The sequence below is a fragment of the Grammomys surdaster genome, unplaced genomic scaffold (genome assembly GCF_004785775.1).
Source record: "Grammomys surdaster isolate TR1022 unplaced genomic scaffold, NIH_TR_1.0 220, whole genome shotgun sequence".
In the NCBI taxonomy this organism is placed as follows: domain Eukaryota; kingdom Metazoa; phylum Chordata; class Mammalia; order Rodentia; family Muridae; genus Grammomys; species Grammomys surdaster.
Genome location: NW_021604665.1, coordinates 14,773,949 through 14,790,618, shown reverse-complemented (window position 1 = coordinate 14,790,618; position 16,670 = coordinate 14,773,949). Strand labels below are relative to the sequence as shown.

Below are 16,670 nucleotides of genomic sequence, written 5' to 3'. Positions count from 1 at the left end.
TTTGACTTTATGTAAGTATAGCTTAGTGTGCTGCTTTAGTATTCTAAATTGTAATAACTACCTAAGAAAGGGTATGTACATATTTTTCTCTTGTAAACAATAGTCCATGTTTATCCTCATATGAATATCACTGTCTCCAGGTGGTTCATACGTGCCCTATAGCAGTTGCTAAGAGTTTGTTGTTCTTCAGTAATTTGAGTGACCACCTCAGACCAGATAGGTTTTAACTTTGACTTCTCCTGTTATTGTCTATATGTACTGTACTGCTGTAGCTTTCTCAAGTTTGTAAACACTGAATACAAGTAGGGGCTCGGGCCTTCTCACTGCTACTTTTTAGTGAAACTTCCTAAGATAAGTTAGGTCTTGTGTATTCTATTGACACAGAAAGACTTGAGATTTTTCCCTTTGCACACATATTATGCATATATATTTGTGTATCTAACACCAGCTCATAAAACACTAGAATAGTAAAGATCATACCAGCTCTCAGTACCAAGAGAAATGTGATAAGTGAAAGAAAAACAAAAATTGTCAACTTCTAATTCATTTTAATAGGAGATCAAACCAAAAATATCTCTTGGCCCATGTCAGTAGAATGATTACTTTTAACCTTTTTTTCCTATTATCTTATCAGTTTCATTGTGAATTTGATAGGCTTTTCACAATTTTTAAAAATTCTTGCAGTTTCATTTTAAGGGCCTTTATGTGTGTGATCATCAGTAAACTCTGTTCCCTGAATGACTGCAACATGTGTGAAGACAGTCCTTAGCCTCTTTAAGTACCTCAACTTTCTGGCTAGTATTTCAGGTTTATTAAAGGATAATACTTTTACAAAGTAAACCTTAGGAACACCTGTGAACTGCTGAAAGTTCACAGCACTGATACAGAAGAGAAGCCACTCCCTGTGCTGGCAAGTCAGGAGGATTCATGGATGGCTGTTGAGTTCAGGCTGGTTGCTCTGTAAGAACTAACAGTTCTCCCTTCCGTTTGTGTGATTACTGTTAAAAGCATATTAACTACATTTCTTTGTACAGGATAAAGATTTTTAGAAGTCCTTTGCTTCAAAGGGAATTGAGACACCAGCTTGTTTGTATGTCGGGGCCATGCAAAACGGTGGCATTGTCAGTGCATTCCTGTTACTATGTGAAGATGTTTCCTTATGATTATGTAAATAAGTGCATTGGGCTTCTCTTTATCTTGTGTCAAATTATACTTTTGCACTATGCTTTATGCCTTGGTGCTACAGAAGTGATCATCTTAATATGAAAATATGTTTTACTACCTAGTTGAACATGTGTCAGCCACTGCAACAGAATTTTTTTTCTTGGTTTCCTGTTATTTGTAATTTAAAGTATTTCTAATTTTAAGAAGTAGATTTCTTTCCCAAAAGTATAAGCCTCATGGGCTGTGATTTATTTTTTTCTATTAGTTGTATTATAGCTGTATAGTATCCCAAATACACAAAAATGATGAACACATTGAATAAACACTAGTTAAATCCTAGCTACTTCCATTATGAAATCTGTGACCTCCTGTTCCTGGCTTTACTTACCTTTAAAATGGACATACTTCTAGTAGCCATCTGGTATTATAATAGAAGATGAAATTCTTGCCACAGTATTAATAGTTTTCATGGTGATTACGCCTTAGTTATGTGTTATTATTATTGGTAGCACATTTAAAAAAAATCTATAATTGAACTACGACAGTAATGTTTGGCCTTACTTACTGGGGAGGACCTAAGTCTTTTGCTCTGGCTCATTAGATTCCTGAGCTGAGCTTGAGTAGGAAACCATCCAGACCATCTTTAGATAAAGGGAAATACAAGTGTATGCCAAGCTCTGTTTTTTTTTCTTTCAAGTATCTACTTTGAGCTGTAGCCCAATGGGTGCTTCAGAAAATTTATCTCTACCATGTTGTAATTCCTAAAATGTGTGCAAATAACAATCGCATCCCCTTGAAATACACCTCTAAACCCTGTACTTGAAGAATTTGTCTTGTGCAAGATTAGTGAAGAAAATAACTCATATATTTAATATATAGTACATATATTCTGTAGCAATATTTAGACAGTAATAGGCTAGGTCGTCTTTTTATTCCTTCTCCCCCACCAAAAAAATTAATATTCTGCATAACCTACCTATGATAAAGGTCCCATATTAGCATAACATTTATTCTTTTATACTTGTTAAAGCTTAGTTTCTAGTACACTATTGTGTTTTAGTTCTCTACAGTATTCATTACAAATGCTGTGTGAGCTTGTAGTCTAGAAGCAATAGGGTGTACCATGTAGCTAAGTGTAGTTTCACCACTCACATAGTATTCAGTATACTTTGTGAGCAGCATTTCTCAATGTGAATCTTTGTAATTAAGGTATTGAAAGTATTTACATCTCTATAAGGATGAGGATTCTAGATCTAGTATTTCAAAAGCATAAAAGTGTAATTGTCAAGTATTTCAAAAGCATAAAAGTGTAATTGTCAAATATTTCAGAGTGTGAATACATTTCAGATAATCTGTTGGAGATTATCTTTTTAAAATTAGTGTTTTTATAGGACTAATCATTTTCAGATATTACTATTTGTATTATTAGAATCTTCCCCTTGAATTTTAATAAGTGGCACTTTTTGTTTCAGAGAAAGTTTCACTGTGCAAATCTGACATCGTGGCCTCGCTGGCTGTATTCATTATATGACGCTGTAAGTAACTTTACTGAAACTTGTATGTTACTTCAGTACTTGTAATTTATTAAAGCACAACAGGTAGGTGTTACTGGGAAGTTGTCTTTATTAGAATTTTTATAGTCCTATAATTGTAACTTAGCAAAATATGATGATAAACTTGGGTTACTGAAATTATAAAGGGTCACGTGAAATTAAGAATAAGAATTCTTATATCTCAATACTTATTCTCCAAGCAAGTATATTCTTGCATATCTCTGCTTCATTAGCATGTGCATCTGCAAAGGCTTGTGCTTGTCAGGTACAAGAGTACACTGCCCCTGCTTAGATACCCACTAGGAAACAATACTAGGGTAACATAGAGAATCTTGATTTGGAACAAACAGACTGCCTTCAATGCTCCATGTCAGTTACTCTGGTTTGGCACAGATGGATATAACAACACATAGTAAGCATTAAACAAATGTTGTATTTCTTAGTGAATTCCTGCCAAGAAATTTAAAAACTAGAAAAATTAAACAATATGAACACGTACGATGTACATACCACTGAAGGGAAATGGAGTTGGTGTCTGCCTTTCAGCAGCTTTTGAGTCATCACAAAGGCTCAGATGCAGTCTGTGAAAGTGTGCTAATGCCTGGGAAAAGGCAGACAGCACTTTCTATATAAAAACTAGTTGTCAGGTGAAGTGTGTAGATAGTAAATGTTACTACAGGAGCACAGTGCCATTTGCACTAAGTCAGAAAAGGACTTGAGAAAGTCAGAAGAGGGTCCAGTTCAAGCTGGAGCCTAGAACATCCAAAGGCACTTAGAATCATACTCCTTGGGATAAACAGCCTAAAGACGAGAAGCCTGGGAATTAAATTCAATTCACCTTTAAAACACAGACATTATACCTGGTCTCAGGTTTAGTACCAGTGTATGTTTTTTAAGGGTCGAACCTTACTGTGGCTTTTGTTCCAAACCAGGAAACATTAATGGATAGAATTAAGAAACAGCTACGTGAATGGGATGAAAATCTCAAAGATGACTCTCTTCCTGCAAATCCAATAGGTATGGCAAGTACTTGCTATCTTGCATGCTGCTGATAAAGGAAAAAAAGCCTTAAATTTTACTCAGTTTAAACCAAACTTTGAATTCTGAAAAAGGATTTACATTTCTTTTACTTTGAACATTTTTTTTAAAGAAATTAATATTTCAAGCCACAGTGGAATCCACAATGGAAAATTGTTAATTTTCTAACTTAAGCTGAATTGCAGAAGTGGAGATCCTTCCTGTTCTTTATAGAGCCTTTACAAGAGAAACTGGCTCCAAGACTTAGCTTTCTGTGTCATCTTTGTGCGTTTATAAGCCAGTTCATGCATATGTATGACTTAAAGGAAAATAACTTAAGTGTATATTAATGATTCCTAAGTTTAAAGCCTGCAAACCTGTCTTTTAAGACTTTTCTTACAGAGTAGCTGCTTGTCTTCCTATTGATGATGTATTGAGAATTCAGCTCCTTAAAATTGGCAGTGCTATTCAACGGCTTCGCTGTGAGTTAGACATCATAAACAAAGTGAGTAAAGTGTCCATGTCTGTCGTTTAGGTTTCAGTCTGGATACATAGACAGTTGAGATCTCAAGCTACCTTGATTGTGTACTAATACAGTCAGATACTAGAAGTAATTGTTTACCTGCTACAGTTTGCATTAAAAACATCTCTAATCTGAAATGCCCTGTAACTTAGACCGTTTCAAATTTAGCAGATTAGGAATATATAAAGAATAGTGTCCAACTCTGAATAAGATATATTCAGTGGGAAAATTTGAATCATTTCAAATTATTTTTGCATTCCACAATGTAAATTTGGTTGCTTGGAAGTGTGATCTACAACCCAAGACATTAGTGCCCTAGAGAAGTTTATTCATCACCTGGGTAACATGCTTACTTTTTTCATTTAACCTTTTTAGTGTACTTCCCTTTGCTGTAAACAATGTCAAGAAACAGAAATAACAACAAAGAATGAAATATTTAGGTAAGATCTTTATTATATTTTTAATCTATCAATATTTCCAACTTTCCTTTCAGAATTCTGTGGTTCCAATTTCTGTATTTCCTCCAGTGCCTAAAATATATTCAGTAAAGAACATAAACACAGGGAAGGCTGTCTTCCAGCCTGGAAACATCTCTACTATCTATCCAATGTTTTTCCCCTTAATATTTGTTTAGAGACATCCTTCAAGCATTACATTTCAGCTAGTTCTGCTACACAGGACCAAAATTGAGTAGGTCTCTCTCTGAATATGTGCTAATGCTGTCAAACATGAACTCATTAGAATTATAACTCAAGAAGGTAAGGAAACTGATAATCTGGGTAAAGCCTGTCCCAAAGATAAAAACCTGACCTCACTAGGCTTGGCTTTGTAAACACTGGTATATTTCCCTTTGAATCATCAAAGAATATTTTCAAGCCAATAGAATGTCTCCCGAACTCCTGTATACTGGTCTTAACATTTTACACAAAGTACTGTATAATACCTAAAATTGAGGCATAACTTATATCCCAAATAAGTAAAAAACTGGAATTACTTTTTCTTTTCATAGTCTTATTCTCCACATTGTTTCTTTGTTTGCAGTTTATCTTTATGTGGTCCTATGGCAGCATATGTGAATCCTCATGGATATGTACATGAGACACTGACTGTGTATAAAGCTTCCAACCTGAATCTGATAGGCCGGCCTTCTACAGTGCACAGCTGGTTTCCCGGGTAATACGGCTGTTTAATTTTTTTTGTTGTTGACTCTTCCTTTAGTCTTAAACGAAGCTTCTAGAAAGGATACCAAACAAACAGAACAGAAATAGTTTAGTCATTTCATCCATAGGTTAAAGCAGGGACATATGAGATGTAGAAACCAGTAAATCTTGGGTTTTTTTCTAGCTTGCTTTAATCTGGATCTCCCTTTTTCTTTGGAAGTGGCAGAATTAGGGATTAGTGATTTATAATCCTTGCACTTGAAGAAAAATCCTCTTACTTGGCATCATTCTTGAGGATTTTAAAGCTAACATTAATATGCTAATGTTAAGCACTATATGCAGAATCCACCACCTGAGAAAAATGGTAAAATGGTAACCTGAGAGCAGAAGTTTTCGAGGGGTTCATGCTCTCCTTCCTCTACAACAGAAATGTAGAAGAAAGCAGTGAGGTTAAAGCTGGAGCAAACAGCAACATAAAGACAAGTGCAGTAATAATTACCAAACCATACTATCAATACAGTATCAAATTCTAACAAAGTGGTTTTGTAAATTTGAGGTTTAAGAGAAATTTAATGACAAACCTAGACCAAAGGTTAAAAATAGTTTTTCTTAGCTTATACCTTTCCTTCATTCTATAGGTATGCATGGACCATTGCACAGTGCAAGATTTGTGCAAGCCATATTGGATGGAAATTTACAGCCACCAAAAAAGACATGTCACCTCAAAAATTTTGGGGTTTAACTCGCTCTGCTCTGTTACCCACAATTCCAGAGACTGAAGATGAACTAAGTCCAGACAAAGTACTACTTTGTTTATAAGTGCACCTGTAGGAGTGACTTCCTAACAGATATTTTCTCAAATCAGATCTGCCCAGACATCACTGCCTCTGATAATGTGTATAGTGGGTTACTGCATTTGGCTACCAAGTTCAAGACCAATTTGTTTAGGAAATGAGAAAGCAGTATAAAACACAACGTTGGATTCAGAAATACTTGCTTTTAATAGCTTGGTGCCATTGATTATCCTGTTGAATCTATGTCATGATAGGATAAGAAAACACAGTTGAAATAATGGGAATGGCTATGGAACAGGATAGGGGCACCACTGCTCTAAATGATGAATGTTCCAGAAGCTGAGTTGGTAAGCACAAGACAGAGGCAAGGCAGTGTAATTTTAAAAGGACTTTGCTCCTTTCAATTTTCTTTAGCTTGTCTGAGATTCTGATTTGTAAATTTTGAAAATATTAAAGAGTAAAATAAGCAGTTTGAGCAGAAAAAAATAATAGCATTTGGTGTATTTGCACAATTTGATGAGCCTGTGATGTGTAGATCCCTTTAACTAATGTATATGTCCATTTTGCATTTCATTTGCAAATGTAAGTGAACAGTATATATTTCTAGGATTATACCGTTAAGGAAATAAAGTAAAAGCAACTGAAGGGCATCTTTAAATAAACCTGGCCAACATTAATATCTATATCCAAATCTATTCTCTTTAGTTGAATTATGTCAAAGTAATCAAGTAAAATACTTTAAAAAGTGTAAGTACAGTAATAAAATGTAACTCACGAATAGGCTATTCCTCAATGTCATTTTTTAAAAACGCTCTATTTCATTCAAGCTGCAGTAATGAAGTGGGGGAATTATGCCTTTAACTGCTGCAGTATAATCTGATGATCCATATACTGTTTACCATTACTTTCAGATAATGCTGTTTAAAGGAATCTTACACACACAACATAGCTGCTTTGATGTCACTCCTGTGCAGATGGCAACAGCAGGAACTCCATAGTTTAAAATCCAGGTTATTTACTGACCTAGGTGAAGTAGATTTTGATGCTTCCTTTTATACAACAGAACCCTATTTGACTTTCAAGAAAATTCAAAATCTATGGTTTGCTTGTACAGACATCTATGAGTGGCTATGCAATAAGTAGAGTTAATTATAAAATATCAAAAATCTAAGCCATATCCATCTAATTAGTAAAATAAACAATGTGTTCACTGCCTGATATAAAGGCAGGAGTCTCAACACAAGCCCTCCTGTTATTCCTACAACTTTCTGAAGTAAGAATCAATCTTGTTATAAATAGATGCCATTGTGGACTAATTCAGAAAACAGCTAAGACAACATAAACTAAGTTATTTTAACACACAGTTACCACATTTTAAGATCAACAGCCAGTCTAAATAAATAACAGCTATGACTTTTCTCCCCTGGAGCTGCTCCAAGAGTTGGAAGATTCAGAGTTAAGCTGTATTAAGAGGAGGTAAACTTGAGCTTAGTGTTTCAGTATACACTCATGCTGTTTCTTAGGGTTTCAGTAAGACACAGAAGGAAAGAAAACCAGTCTCACCAAGACTTTGCACTGTTTCATATAGAGCTCATTTTTTTAGGTCTTCTTTATGTAACTTAGTAGTTCATCTTTTTCCATTTGGTAACCACTTTTCTTCCACTGTTCACGCAACTGCTGTAGCAGGGCCCCAATTTCCTTCCCTGAAGAAATGCCCACTTTCCTGATGTCGTGCCCACTCACAGGGAATGGTGGGACAGACCACTGCTGCATCTCCTTGAGAAGACCATGCTCTCCTTGGTACTTCAGCAGCTCACAAACACGGGCAGTTGCATCCGGTTCCCTAGACTAAGTGACATGATTTTATCACATACTAAACACTCACAATTTCATTCTACTATTTAAATACTTATATCAAATCTACAGTTTGAAAAAGTTACTTCTCTCCAGTTAGCGCAAACTATTTTCCAATCAAACCTAACACATACTTACATCTATAACAAAGTCTTGATATGGTTTCAATGGTTCTGAACTATCTGTTGCTTTAACCAAGTCTTTCCTGTTTTTAACTATAAATAAACCCAGGTTTTTCTCCTCTTTTGAAATTTTCAATCTCAAATCCAGTTTTGTGACATCATCTTGTACTTTGAATAAAGCGGCCAAAAGAGTCATTGGTTTTGGTGAAAAGCCTTCAACGTTTTTACTGACTCTGTTAAATTCTTCTAGATTTGCATTAGCAGGTAAACCTGTATAAACAAAGGAGAAAAGTCATTTTTTTTTCTTAACTACAAAACCTTCACTCATCTCTTAAACTATGCAGATTTTTAAGAATGTGTAGTGTTCTTTCTCCACTGCTGATTATCAGCCCATTTGTCACTTCCTTAACTCCTAGAGGAAATCGATCATGTTGTTTCCCATAGTGAGATGTAGTGTGAAGTTGAGGAGCTGTGACCACGTCAACATATGCCTTCTTAGTCATGGTCCTGTCTGTACCCATTCCCTACTCAGTAATTTTATGTTCTTGTGAAATAGAGTCAAAGTTACTGTCTAGAATATATTGGCTATAATTATTAATTTCCTTTCTATATACTAAGTATTCTTGTGAAAGCTCTTCTCTTAGTATGCATTAACTTATTGCTTCCTCCTACTTTCTATGAAGTAACTTTTTATTTTGAACCCTTTGTGATGATAAACCAACCCAACCCTGCAAAGCCAGTAAGTGGCACAGCTTCATCAAATTCAAGTATTCGTGCTGAACTATGCTCTACCCATAAATAAACTATTTCCATCCTTTATCCCAAAGTTTATCTCAGAATTTCATTTCACTACTTTAAATTCCTTGGGTATGTAATACAAAACACTTTACCTTGTGTACTTTTTACACTAGGTATTTTGTTGCTAGAAATTCCCACCTGTATAACCTGTTCTCACCTATGTGAGGAGCCACATCAAGGTCATAGATCAGGTGGATCAAATGGTTTACATGGTCACCAGTAAGAATCTTCTTCAGTTCTACCCAAATCCTCTCTCCTGATATTCCAGCCAAGCCTTTGGCATTTTCTGCAATTGCTTCTAGAGTCTCATGGTCATGCTCATGGTCACCAGAGTTGTCGACAATTCTGCCATAAAACCTGTAAGATATTTGATATGTGTGACTTTTTTTGTTAAGTTTATAACAAAAGAAAAGAGAAATACCCTCAGAGTAGTTACCTCTGTCCACACCTAGATCACCACTTACAGTATTTTCCATTTTGACTAGGGTTGCCCCATCTACATCTAGGTGAGGGATCGACCAAGCATGGACAGTGCTACACTTGATGTCTGGTCTGTTATTATCAGACTCAAGTTTACATAGACTCAAGTTTACAAAACTTGGATTTATTGACAAAATATGCTGTGCTACACGGTACTCTTGAGTAATGTTACTAGATATATACTAGCCACGTAGGGGATATTTCTGGGGATTTTTTTTTTTTTTTTTTTTGCTGTTGTTGTTGTTTTTCCTTAAAGGTTAGAATTTGGATTTTTAAAAAAAAAATTACTTGTAAGAAATTACCAAGATACAAGCTACAAAATATTTGTAATTGGTACATCTGATGAGGCATTATTTAGATTATAGAAGAAACTCAAATGCATATGAAATTACAGCATCTTAGTACAGTAAGAATAGCTATTATCAAAGTTAGCAAGCGTGACAAAAGTCATACAGAAACCCACTTGTAATGCTAACCAGAAATAAACTAGTACAAGCCCTGTGAAAGCTGGGGCTGCTCCTCTGAAGACCAAAAAGAGATGCACCTTATATATTTAAAGAAAGTCATGTCTGTCAGGAGGTGATGCTGGCTCTCCTGTGTTCACTGTGGCTCACTTTTGAAAACAAACAGCCAAGAAATGAAAAATGTATTGATGATCAACTGTCAGAGGAAATGGAACACACCAAAAATGTGGTGCAGTGGCCTCAAACTTGGTGTGTAGCCAAGGCTGCACTGAACTCATGACCTTCCTGCCTTAGGCTCCCTTGGTGTTAGAATTATAGGCATATCTCCCACTCTTGAAGCAATATCCTGTCATTTATAACAATAAAGATAGAGATAAGAGTTAAATAATCTGTACACAGAAAGCCAAATAATGCATAATACACATGTAACTAAACTAGAGTAAGTTGAAAACCTGAGGACTAGAATATGTTAGCTGACTTATCCTTGAGGACAATGATACAGGGACACACACAGATGACAATATCATTGCTGCAAAGAAGATAACCAAAAAGTTCAGAAGGGAATTGAATGCTTTTATCATAAACATGATAGCTTTAAGGGAAGAGATGTTTACCTTCAATTCCAATGTATCAAGACATTACACATACATGATGTATATAGCTAATGTTTATGCATCCATTAAAAATCTACAAAAATTAAAACCACTAATACTCATATAACTACGATTCATTTCACACTTAGCAAGTTCTTCCAACAACTCTGATTTGTTGTACCACTCACTTAATAGCATTCTTTTGTGTGTGTGTCATTTTGTGTTGAGGCACCAGATACGTTCCAAAGCATCTCGATTCTTAAGTTTGTGAGAGCAGACACTTTAACTCATTTCTCTGTAATTAGAGCACCTAGCACAATACCTGCCCTGTGGTAAGGATTTAAACCACAGAATCTATGAAGGAAAAAGATATTAATAATTCAAAGCTACAAAGAATGGTTCAGTTATGTATACTTCAGAATAAAGGCCAAAGGGTGCTACTCAACACTGAAGACAGGTACTTGGGGTGTCTCAAGGAGTGACATGAAAAGCCGAAATTTTCTATTGTTGAAATTTATAAGTTCTTACCTGAAATACCTTAAAATTCGAAGATAATCTTCCTGAATTCTCTGTTTAGCATGTCCAACAAATCGAACCTTTTTATTTTTTAAATCTGCATAACCATTAAAGTAATCAAACAGTGTACCATCAAAACCTATTCATCAGAAAAGAGAGAAGAAAAATCATTAGCAAGGATTTAGTGGGAAGAAAAATCATCTGAAAACTACCACAAACAGTAAAGTTCAGTAAGAGTTAAAAGTGAAAACCTAGGTTGTAACAGTACTCCTGTATATTACTACTAAATGAGAGACAGGACCGTCAAGAATAAACAACATCAGTTCCCCACATGTGTGTAAAGTAGGATGGAGGGGAAGATATCAGACAGAACACCAGATAGACCCAGAACATAAACAGCAATAGATAATCTTCTAAACATAAGACTTAATACTACGAAAATAAGAATAGTGGGAGACCCTGCCTCAAAGGAATAGGTGGAAAGTAATGCAGAACAATCAGTACGTTTCCCAGTCTCTGTGCACACACATCTGCATACATTCAGAAACAACATCTTAAACACTGTAACAGACATAGTAGTAAAAACATCTATGAACTGCTGGAGCGTGTGAATGGGATGGTCCTACAAAACCAAGGCTGCAAAATCTCTACGACCCAGGGCAACAACAAGCGATCCAAGATTAGTCCCAGTGAGGTTTCAGTATTGATAGAGTAGTTACAAGCCAGAGGCCTTGTACCAGACCAAGGAATCATTGTAGTGAAGATTTGCAAGCAGAGAAGTGTGGACAAAACGGTATACTGTGAGACACACTAACACACTATAGCTTCCACAAACACTTTTTTTTTCCTGTTGTGGAGGTTACAAGGGTGGAGAGCTGATACAAGGAGATGGGGAATTGAGTAGGACTGGGGTGCATGATGTGCAATTTACAAAAAGAATAAAAAGTTTTCATTTTTTAGAAAATATAAATAAGCTTATTGGCAAAAAAGAAAAAATAAAATTATAAGCTTGAGTAAAATTCTGGGGAAAATTGTCTCAATACCAAGATACTAATGGCTAATTTCCCTAATATGCAAAACCTATTTTGAAATAAACCAAGGTGGCAAAATACATATTAGCTCAGCATTCAACACACTGAGAAGAGTTTCTAAGATGACCTGAACACACACTCAAAATTCAAAAACAAAAAGCAGACCATGTAAATAAAAAACAGGTTAAAAAAATTTAAATCCAGAAATCTTTAAAAAAATAACATTTCAGCCTTTAAGTCACAATACAAGTTTTTGAAAAGCTTTTCAGATTTCCCTCAGACTGAGTAATAGCTATGTGATAAGAGGCTGTAACAAAGCAGGCACTCTGGGTTCCTTCCACTAGACGCTGAGCCCTCCTCCCCCGACCCCCAATTAAGCACTGACAGTTACTTCCTTAATCTTCACTACAGTACTAAAATGGAAACTGACAGAAATACTCCCGTTTACAAGTAGTGATGTTAACTTCAACCAACAGATTCTGATCAAAGTTCAATTTAAATGTTAGATAATTGTTCCATAGCACAGGCTTCACACAGAAAGTTGGCTCTCAGACAGACTGGTCCTATCTTCTCAGGAGATTACCTAGAAACATAGAATTTATCGTGAGATCTCTTCGTTCAGCATCTTTCTGCCAGTCGGTTGTGAATTCTACCTCTGCATGTCTTCCATCAGTGGTGACATCAATCCGGAGCGTAGTAACTTCAAAGTTTTCTTCATGAAGCTGCAGGTAAGCACAAGTTGTGCTGTTACGGTTTGAACCTTTAGCATAAGTGTACATGTGTGCCACAGCCAAGGCCGACATGCCCAAATCTGTTATCTCCTTCCGCTATTGGGGTCCTGGGGACACAATTCAAGTTGTCAGGTTTGGGAGCAGATGCCTTTCCCTACTGAGTCACGACACTGGCCGCACAAACTCTTCCCTAGCTTCTGTATTTGCAATACTACATGTTTTATAGTCGCTTTAATGTACATCACATGTCATTCATTTAACAAAGGAGATATATTCTAAGAAATCTGTTGCTAGGCAATTTCATTAACATTTATTTAAAACTTTTTACAGTAACTTTTGAAACTTGAGATACAACCATAAAAATAGTTTATGTCCTGTTGTAAATCATATTCCCTCTTTTTAAAAAAAAAAGTTTTGTTAACGAGTCTCAGATTAGTTTAATTCTATGGGAGAAAGAGAGGGCAGTGAAAATCAGCGACGTCACTGTCGTCCACCCCATATCCCAGCCCACTGGGAAGGTCTATGGAACTACACAGATGGAGTGTCTTTCCTGTGGTAAGAGCAGTGCCTTGTGGAACAGTCCCGAAGGCCTGCCTGAGTACAGTATACATAGAATGCAGCTATAAATAACACAGTCATAAATGCAAACTCTAAACCGGAATTAACAAAAATCTATAGTATCAATACCCTAGAAAGATGGGCAAAGGGGAATTATATGGGCTTGCTGAGGAGAGAGGGGTAGGGAAGGAAGTGCTTCACAGGAATGAAGACCATCTTCAAACCTACAATGAAAAACATACAAGAGAGGACTTATTTGGTTTTACTTCAGAAACGTAAAAGTGAAAAAAGTATCAAACTTACATAAGTAGCTCCAATAGAAGAGTATGGAAGATTCCAGAGGGTAGGGGGCATGGACATTTCTACTGAGACAAACACTCTAGGTTACATTCCAATTTTTAAAAATTGGGCAAAACTGTTACACTTCGAATAGTCACAGAATGACATAGGCAGTACGGTCAGCTGCACTTACCCTGGCAGTGATAGTTCCGTGCTTCTCTCCTTTGTTGTTTATCATGCGAATGCCAGCCGACTGGAACATCTCCTTCATCTGGGTAGGGGTGGCAGTGGTGGCGAAATCCACATCTTGAGGCTTCATCCCATTTAGTAAATCCCTCACTGCCCCTCCTGCTATTCTGAGTTCATGATTCTCTTTGGCAAATAATTCTGAGCAAAGAAGGATTTGTTTGTCTAGTTTTAGTTGTTTTTTAAAGCACAATGTGTGATTAAAGATTAAGAATAATATAAGCACAAGGTCTTGTCATATGTATCAGATAGTAGAGATCACTGAACTGTGCAGTCTTGTATGAGAATGAAAGCAAGTCCTATCTTCAGAAACGGTTCTCCTACTGTAGACTGCTCCTTAGAACTATAGAAGAGATCTTTGAAAATTTCTTTCATATCTGGAAGCTAGTTCAAAATTCCAAGATAACTTAGAGTTACCACTATAAATATGATTATCACCAACAGAAAAGCAAGCAATAAAACAATTACGCTTGCTTCTCTGTGGTGTATGTGTGTACTTTAGAATGGAACTCTCTTTTTCTTTGGGACAAATGTAGACACAGTATGCTTATGCAGGAAACCTATGAAATATATTATAGCAAAGAGTCCTTAAAAGTAAAACTGTATGTATTATAGAACCAATCTGCACTTGTGGTATATACAGTATGAACACTATCCAAGCCATGCCTTGCACAGTTCATGAAGGATGACTCTGGGTTTCCAGTCAGTTTTAATCTGAGGTCTCACCATCTAGCTACAAATTAAAGATAGCCTACCAAACTAGCTTCTATCAATCCAAAAGCTAAGAATGCTATCAGGTAGCAACTTTGTCATATATATTCTACATACACTATTAATTTCACTCATTTCTTTTTAGTTTTCTATTGGACAGAGAATTTCTGGCATTTTCTACTCTGTCTAAATCACAGTGTAAACAGCATCATAAACTCAAATTGACACCCTCTACTTTACCTAAAGAACTTAAAATGTTCTCCTCGGTAGGTACCTAAAATACCATCATCTCATTTCAAGAGTAGAAAAGAAGCCTTGGGAATAGCATAATCTTAAAGCAGTGTTTCCCATGGTTTCTTCAACATAAACTTATACAGTAAAAACAAATCAAATAAATGTTTGTCCTTGAGTCAGAATCCTATCATTTGTTTTAAAAGTATTTCAAGGGCCTAGGAGATGTCTGAGTGGGTAAAAGTCCTTATCAGGAAGGCTGATAACCTGAGTTCCATTCCTGAACACACACAGTGGAGACTATTGACTTCTACAAGTAGTCTTCTGAGCTCAACACAGAACATATACCCTGCTCACCTCAGCAATAAAAAGGCACCTCGAGTGCATGTCAGTCACTGAGGTGGTTTACACAATCACACACTATACTCCTGGAAGCCATTTTTGACATACCAACAGGCTTTAAATTGCAGCTTTATATTTAAATTTACAAGCTTTATAGGTGCATATACAGAAAAAGAGGAAAAAAATTCTATTTCCTTCTGTTCTCTCAGAGAGGAATACAACAAAGGAAAACATAGCTTCAGTGTTAACAAACTGGATGACATCAGACTCTGTGATTTAAAATCCAACTCCTTCAATAAGTTATTAGGGAAACAGACAGGCACTTCACTTCCTAAGCACGTGTTTCCTCTTCCGTTCAGGAGAACACATATCTAAAGATGTTGGGTCTCATTACATAATGTATGGTACATGGAATTTCTTGGGGGACACAGAAAAGTTGTGCTTCATGCTGCAGTCAACTTTTCACTATTTTCAATATACCCCAAGTAGGTCTGTCTTTCATTGGAGCCACAAAAATATCTCAACACTGGCAGAAAGATGTCTGCCTTGTACTTTTCTGTGGTAAACAATTCCAAAGCCCAGAAGGCAACCTTAACTTCTCACCTGTCAGGCTCTTCAATCCTTCTGTGAAAAGTGACTGGAATTCTGGAGACTGCAACTTCATTGTAAATAGGTATCGCTTTAGAAGGCACAATCTACTCCAATTACAGCTCAGGACCTGCCTGTGCCAAGGATACAGGAAGCTCTGCATCTGGAAACAAGTCACCAACCACACATCTATAATGCAAACACACAGGTACGGTAATTAAACTTCAAAAGGAGGGCAAACAAACGCTGTCAGACAGCTCCACTAGCAAACTCCTCTCTCCGGATAAAAATGTGTAAGTGATCCTTTATGGAACACTAAACCACTTCGATGGCAGCTACCCAAGTACTCTTGCTACGTTTACTATATCGGAAGCAGGAGAGACTTAGAGTGCCAGAAAATAAAACATTAGATTGCAGCAACAGCAGGTTTCCAGAACACATCAGTTACAAGTGCTCATCACTCTCGTCCTACGCAATGTCGGCCTCGAGGTTACAGCCTCCGAAGTTGGAACTTTGCAAGGTTGCCTCGGCAATTCTCGCCGTCTGCTCGATCTCCAAGAGGTGGGAGCTCTTAAAGGACCCCAAGAAAAGTAGCGCGCCAAGAGGACAGCTACCCTCAAGCAGGTCGCATATATGAAACGCCTGCTTTCTTCCCTAACTCTTGAAAACTGCGCGGAACCGGCCCTGAGATACGACAGCCGCCCATGGCTCAAAGAAGAGAGACCGGACGTCGCCCAGAGCGGGGAGCACCCTCCACCTCCCGCCATCTCCCAAGGGCGCGTTCGGACGCACGTTACACAGCTGAGTCGCCAAGGTGCCTTAGAAACGTGGCATTCATACTACGAGGGAGGACCCGCTTCTCCGCTCGCTGCCCCGGCCGCACGCGCACTTCCGGGTCGCGGCGCAGTGACGTCA

The 16,670-nt window shown here is 37.0% G+C and overlaps 2 protein-coding genes across 4 annotated transcripts in view; one reads left to right on the top strand and one right to left on the bottom strand.

Moving 5' to 3' along the window:
* The window catches only part of Crbn (cereblon), a 21,524-nt gene extending 12,511 nt beyond the window's left edge, over positions 1-9,013 (top strand). For both annotated transcript variants that reach the window (XM_028772994.1, XM_028772995.1), the window contains exons 6-11: positions 2,637-2,699; positions 3,650-3,734; positions 4,124-4,239; positions 4,633-4,697; positions 5,299-5,430; positions 6,056-9,013. In XM_028772994.1, coding sequence (XP_028628827.1) covers positions 2,637-2,699; positions 3,650-3,734; positions 4,124-4,239; positions 4,633-4,697; positions 5,299-5,430; positions 6,056-6,236 — 642 coding nt within the window. In that variant the 3' untranslated portion in view covers positions 6,237-9,013. The remainder of the gene's footprint in view (positions 1-2,636; positions 2,700-3,649; positions 3,735-4,123; positions 4,240-4,632; positions 4,698-5,298; positions 5,431-6,055) is intronic.
* Positions 4,686-16,670, bottom strand: Trnt1 (tRNA nucleotidyl transferase 1). 2 transcript variants are annotated; one of them, XM_028772996.1, is made up of 9 exons: positions 16,548-16,670; positions 15,771-15,944; positions 13,831-14,024; positions 12,653-12,791; positions 11,051-11,177; positions 9,143-9,342; positions 8,204-8,457; positions 7,775-8,059; positions 4,686-5,490 (listed from the first exon to the last, which is right to left on the bottom strand). In XM_028772996.1, the coding sequence occupies exons 2-8, from the start codon at positions 15,916-15,918 to the stop codon at positions 7,811-7,813; spliced, it is 1,311 nt and encodes a 436-aa protein (XP_028628829.1). In that variant the 5' UTR covers positions 15,919-15,944; positions 16,548-16,670; the 3' UTR covers positions 4,686-5,490; positions 7,775-7,810. The 2 variants fall into 2 exon arrangements, with proteins under 2 accessions (XP_028628829.1, XP_028628830.1); XM_028772997.1 differs by lacking the exons at positions 15,771-15,944; positions 16,548-16,670 and adding an exon at positions 13,662-13,720 and having other exon boundaries at positions 4,688-5,490; positions 12,653-13,582; positions 13,831-13,865.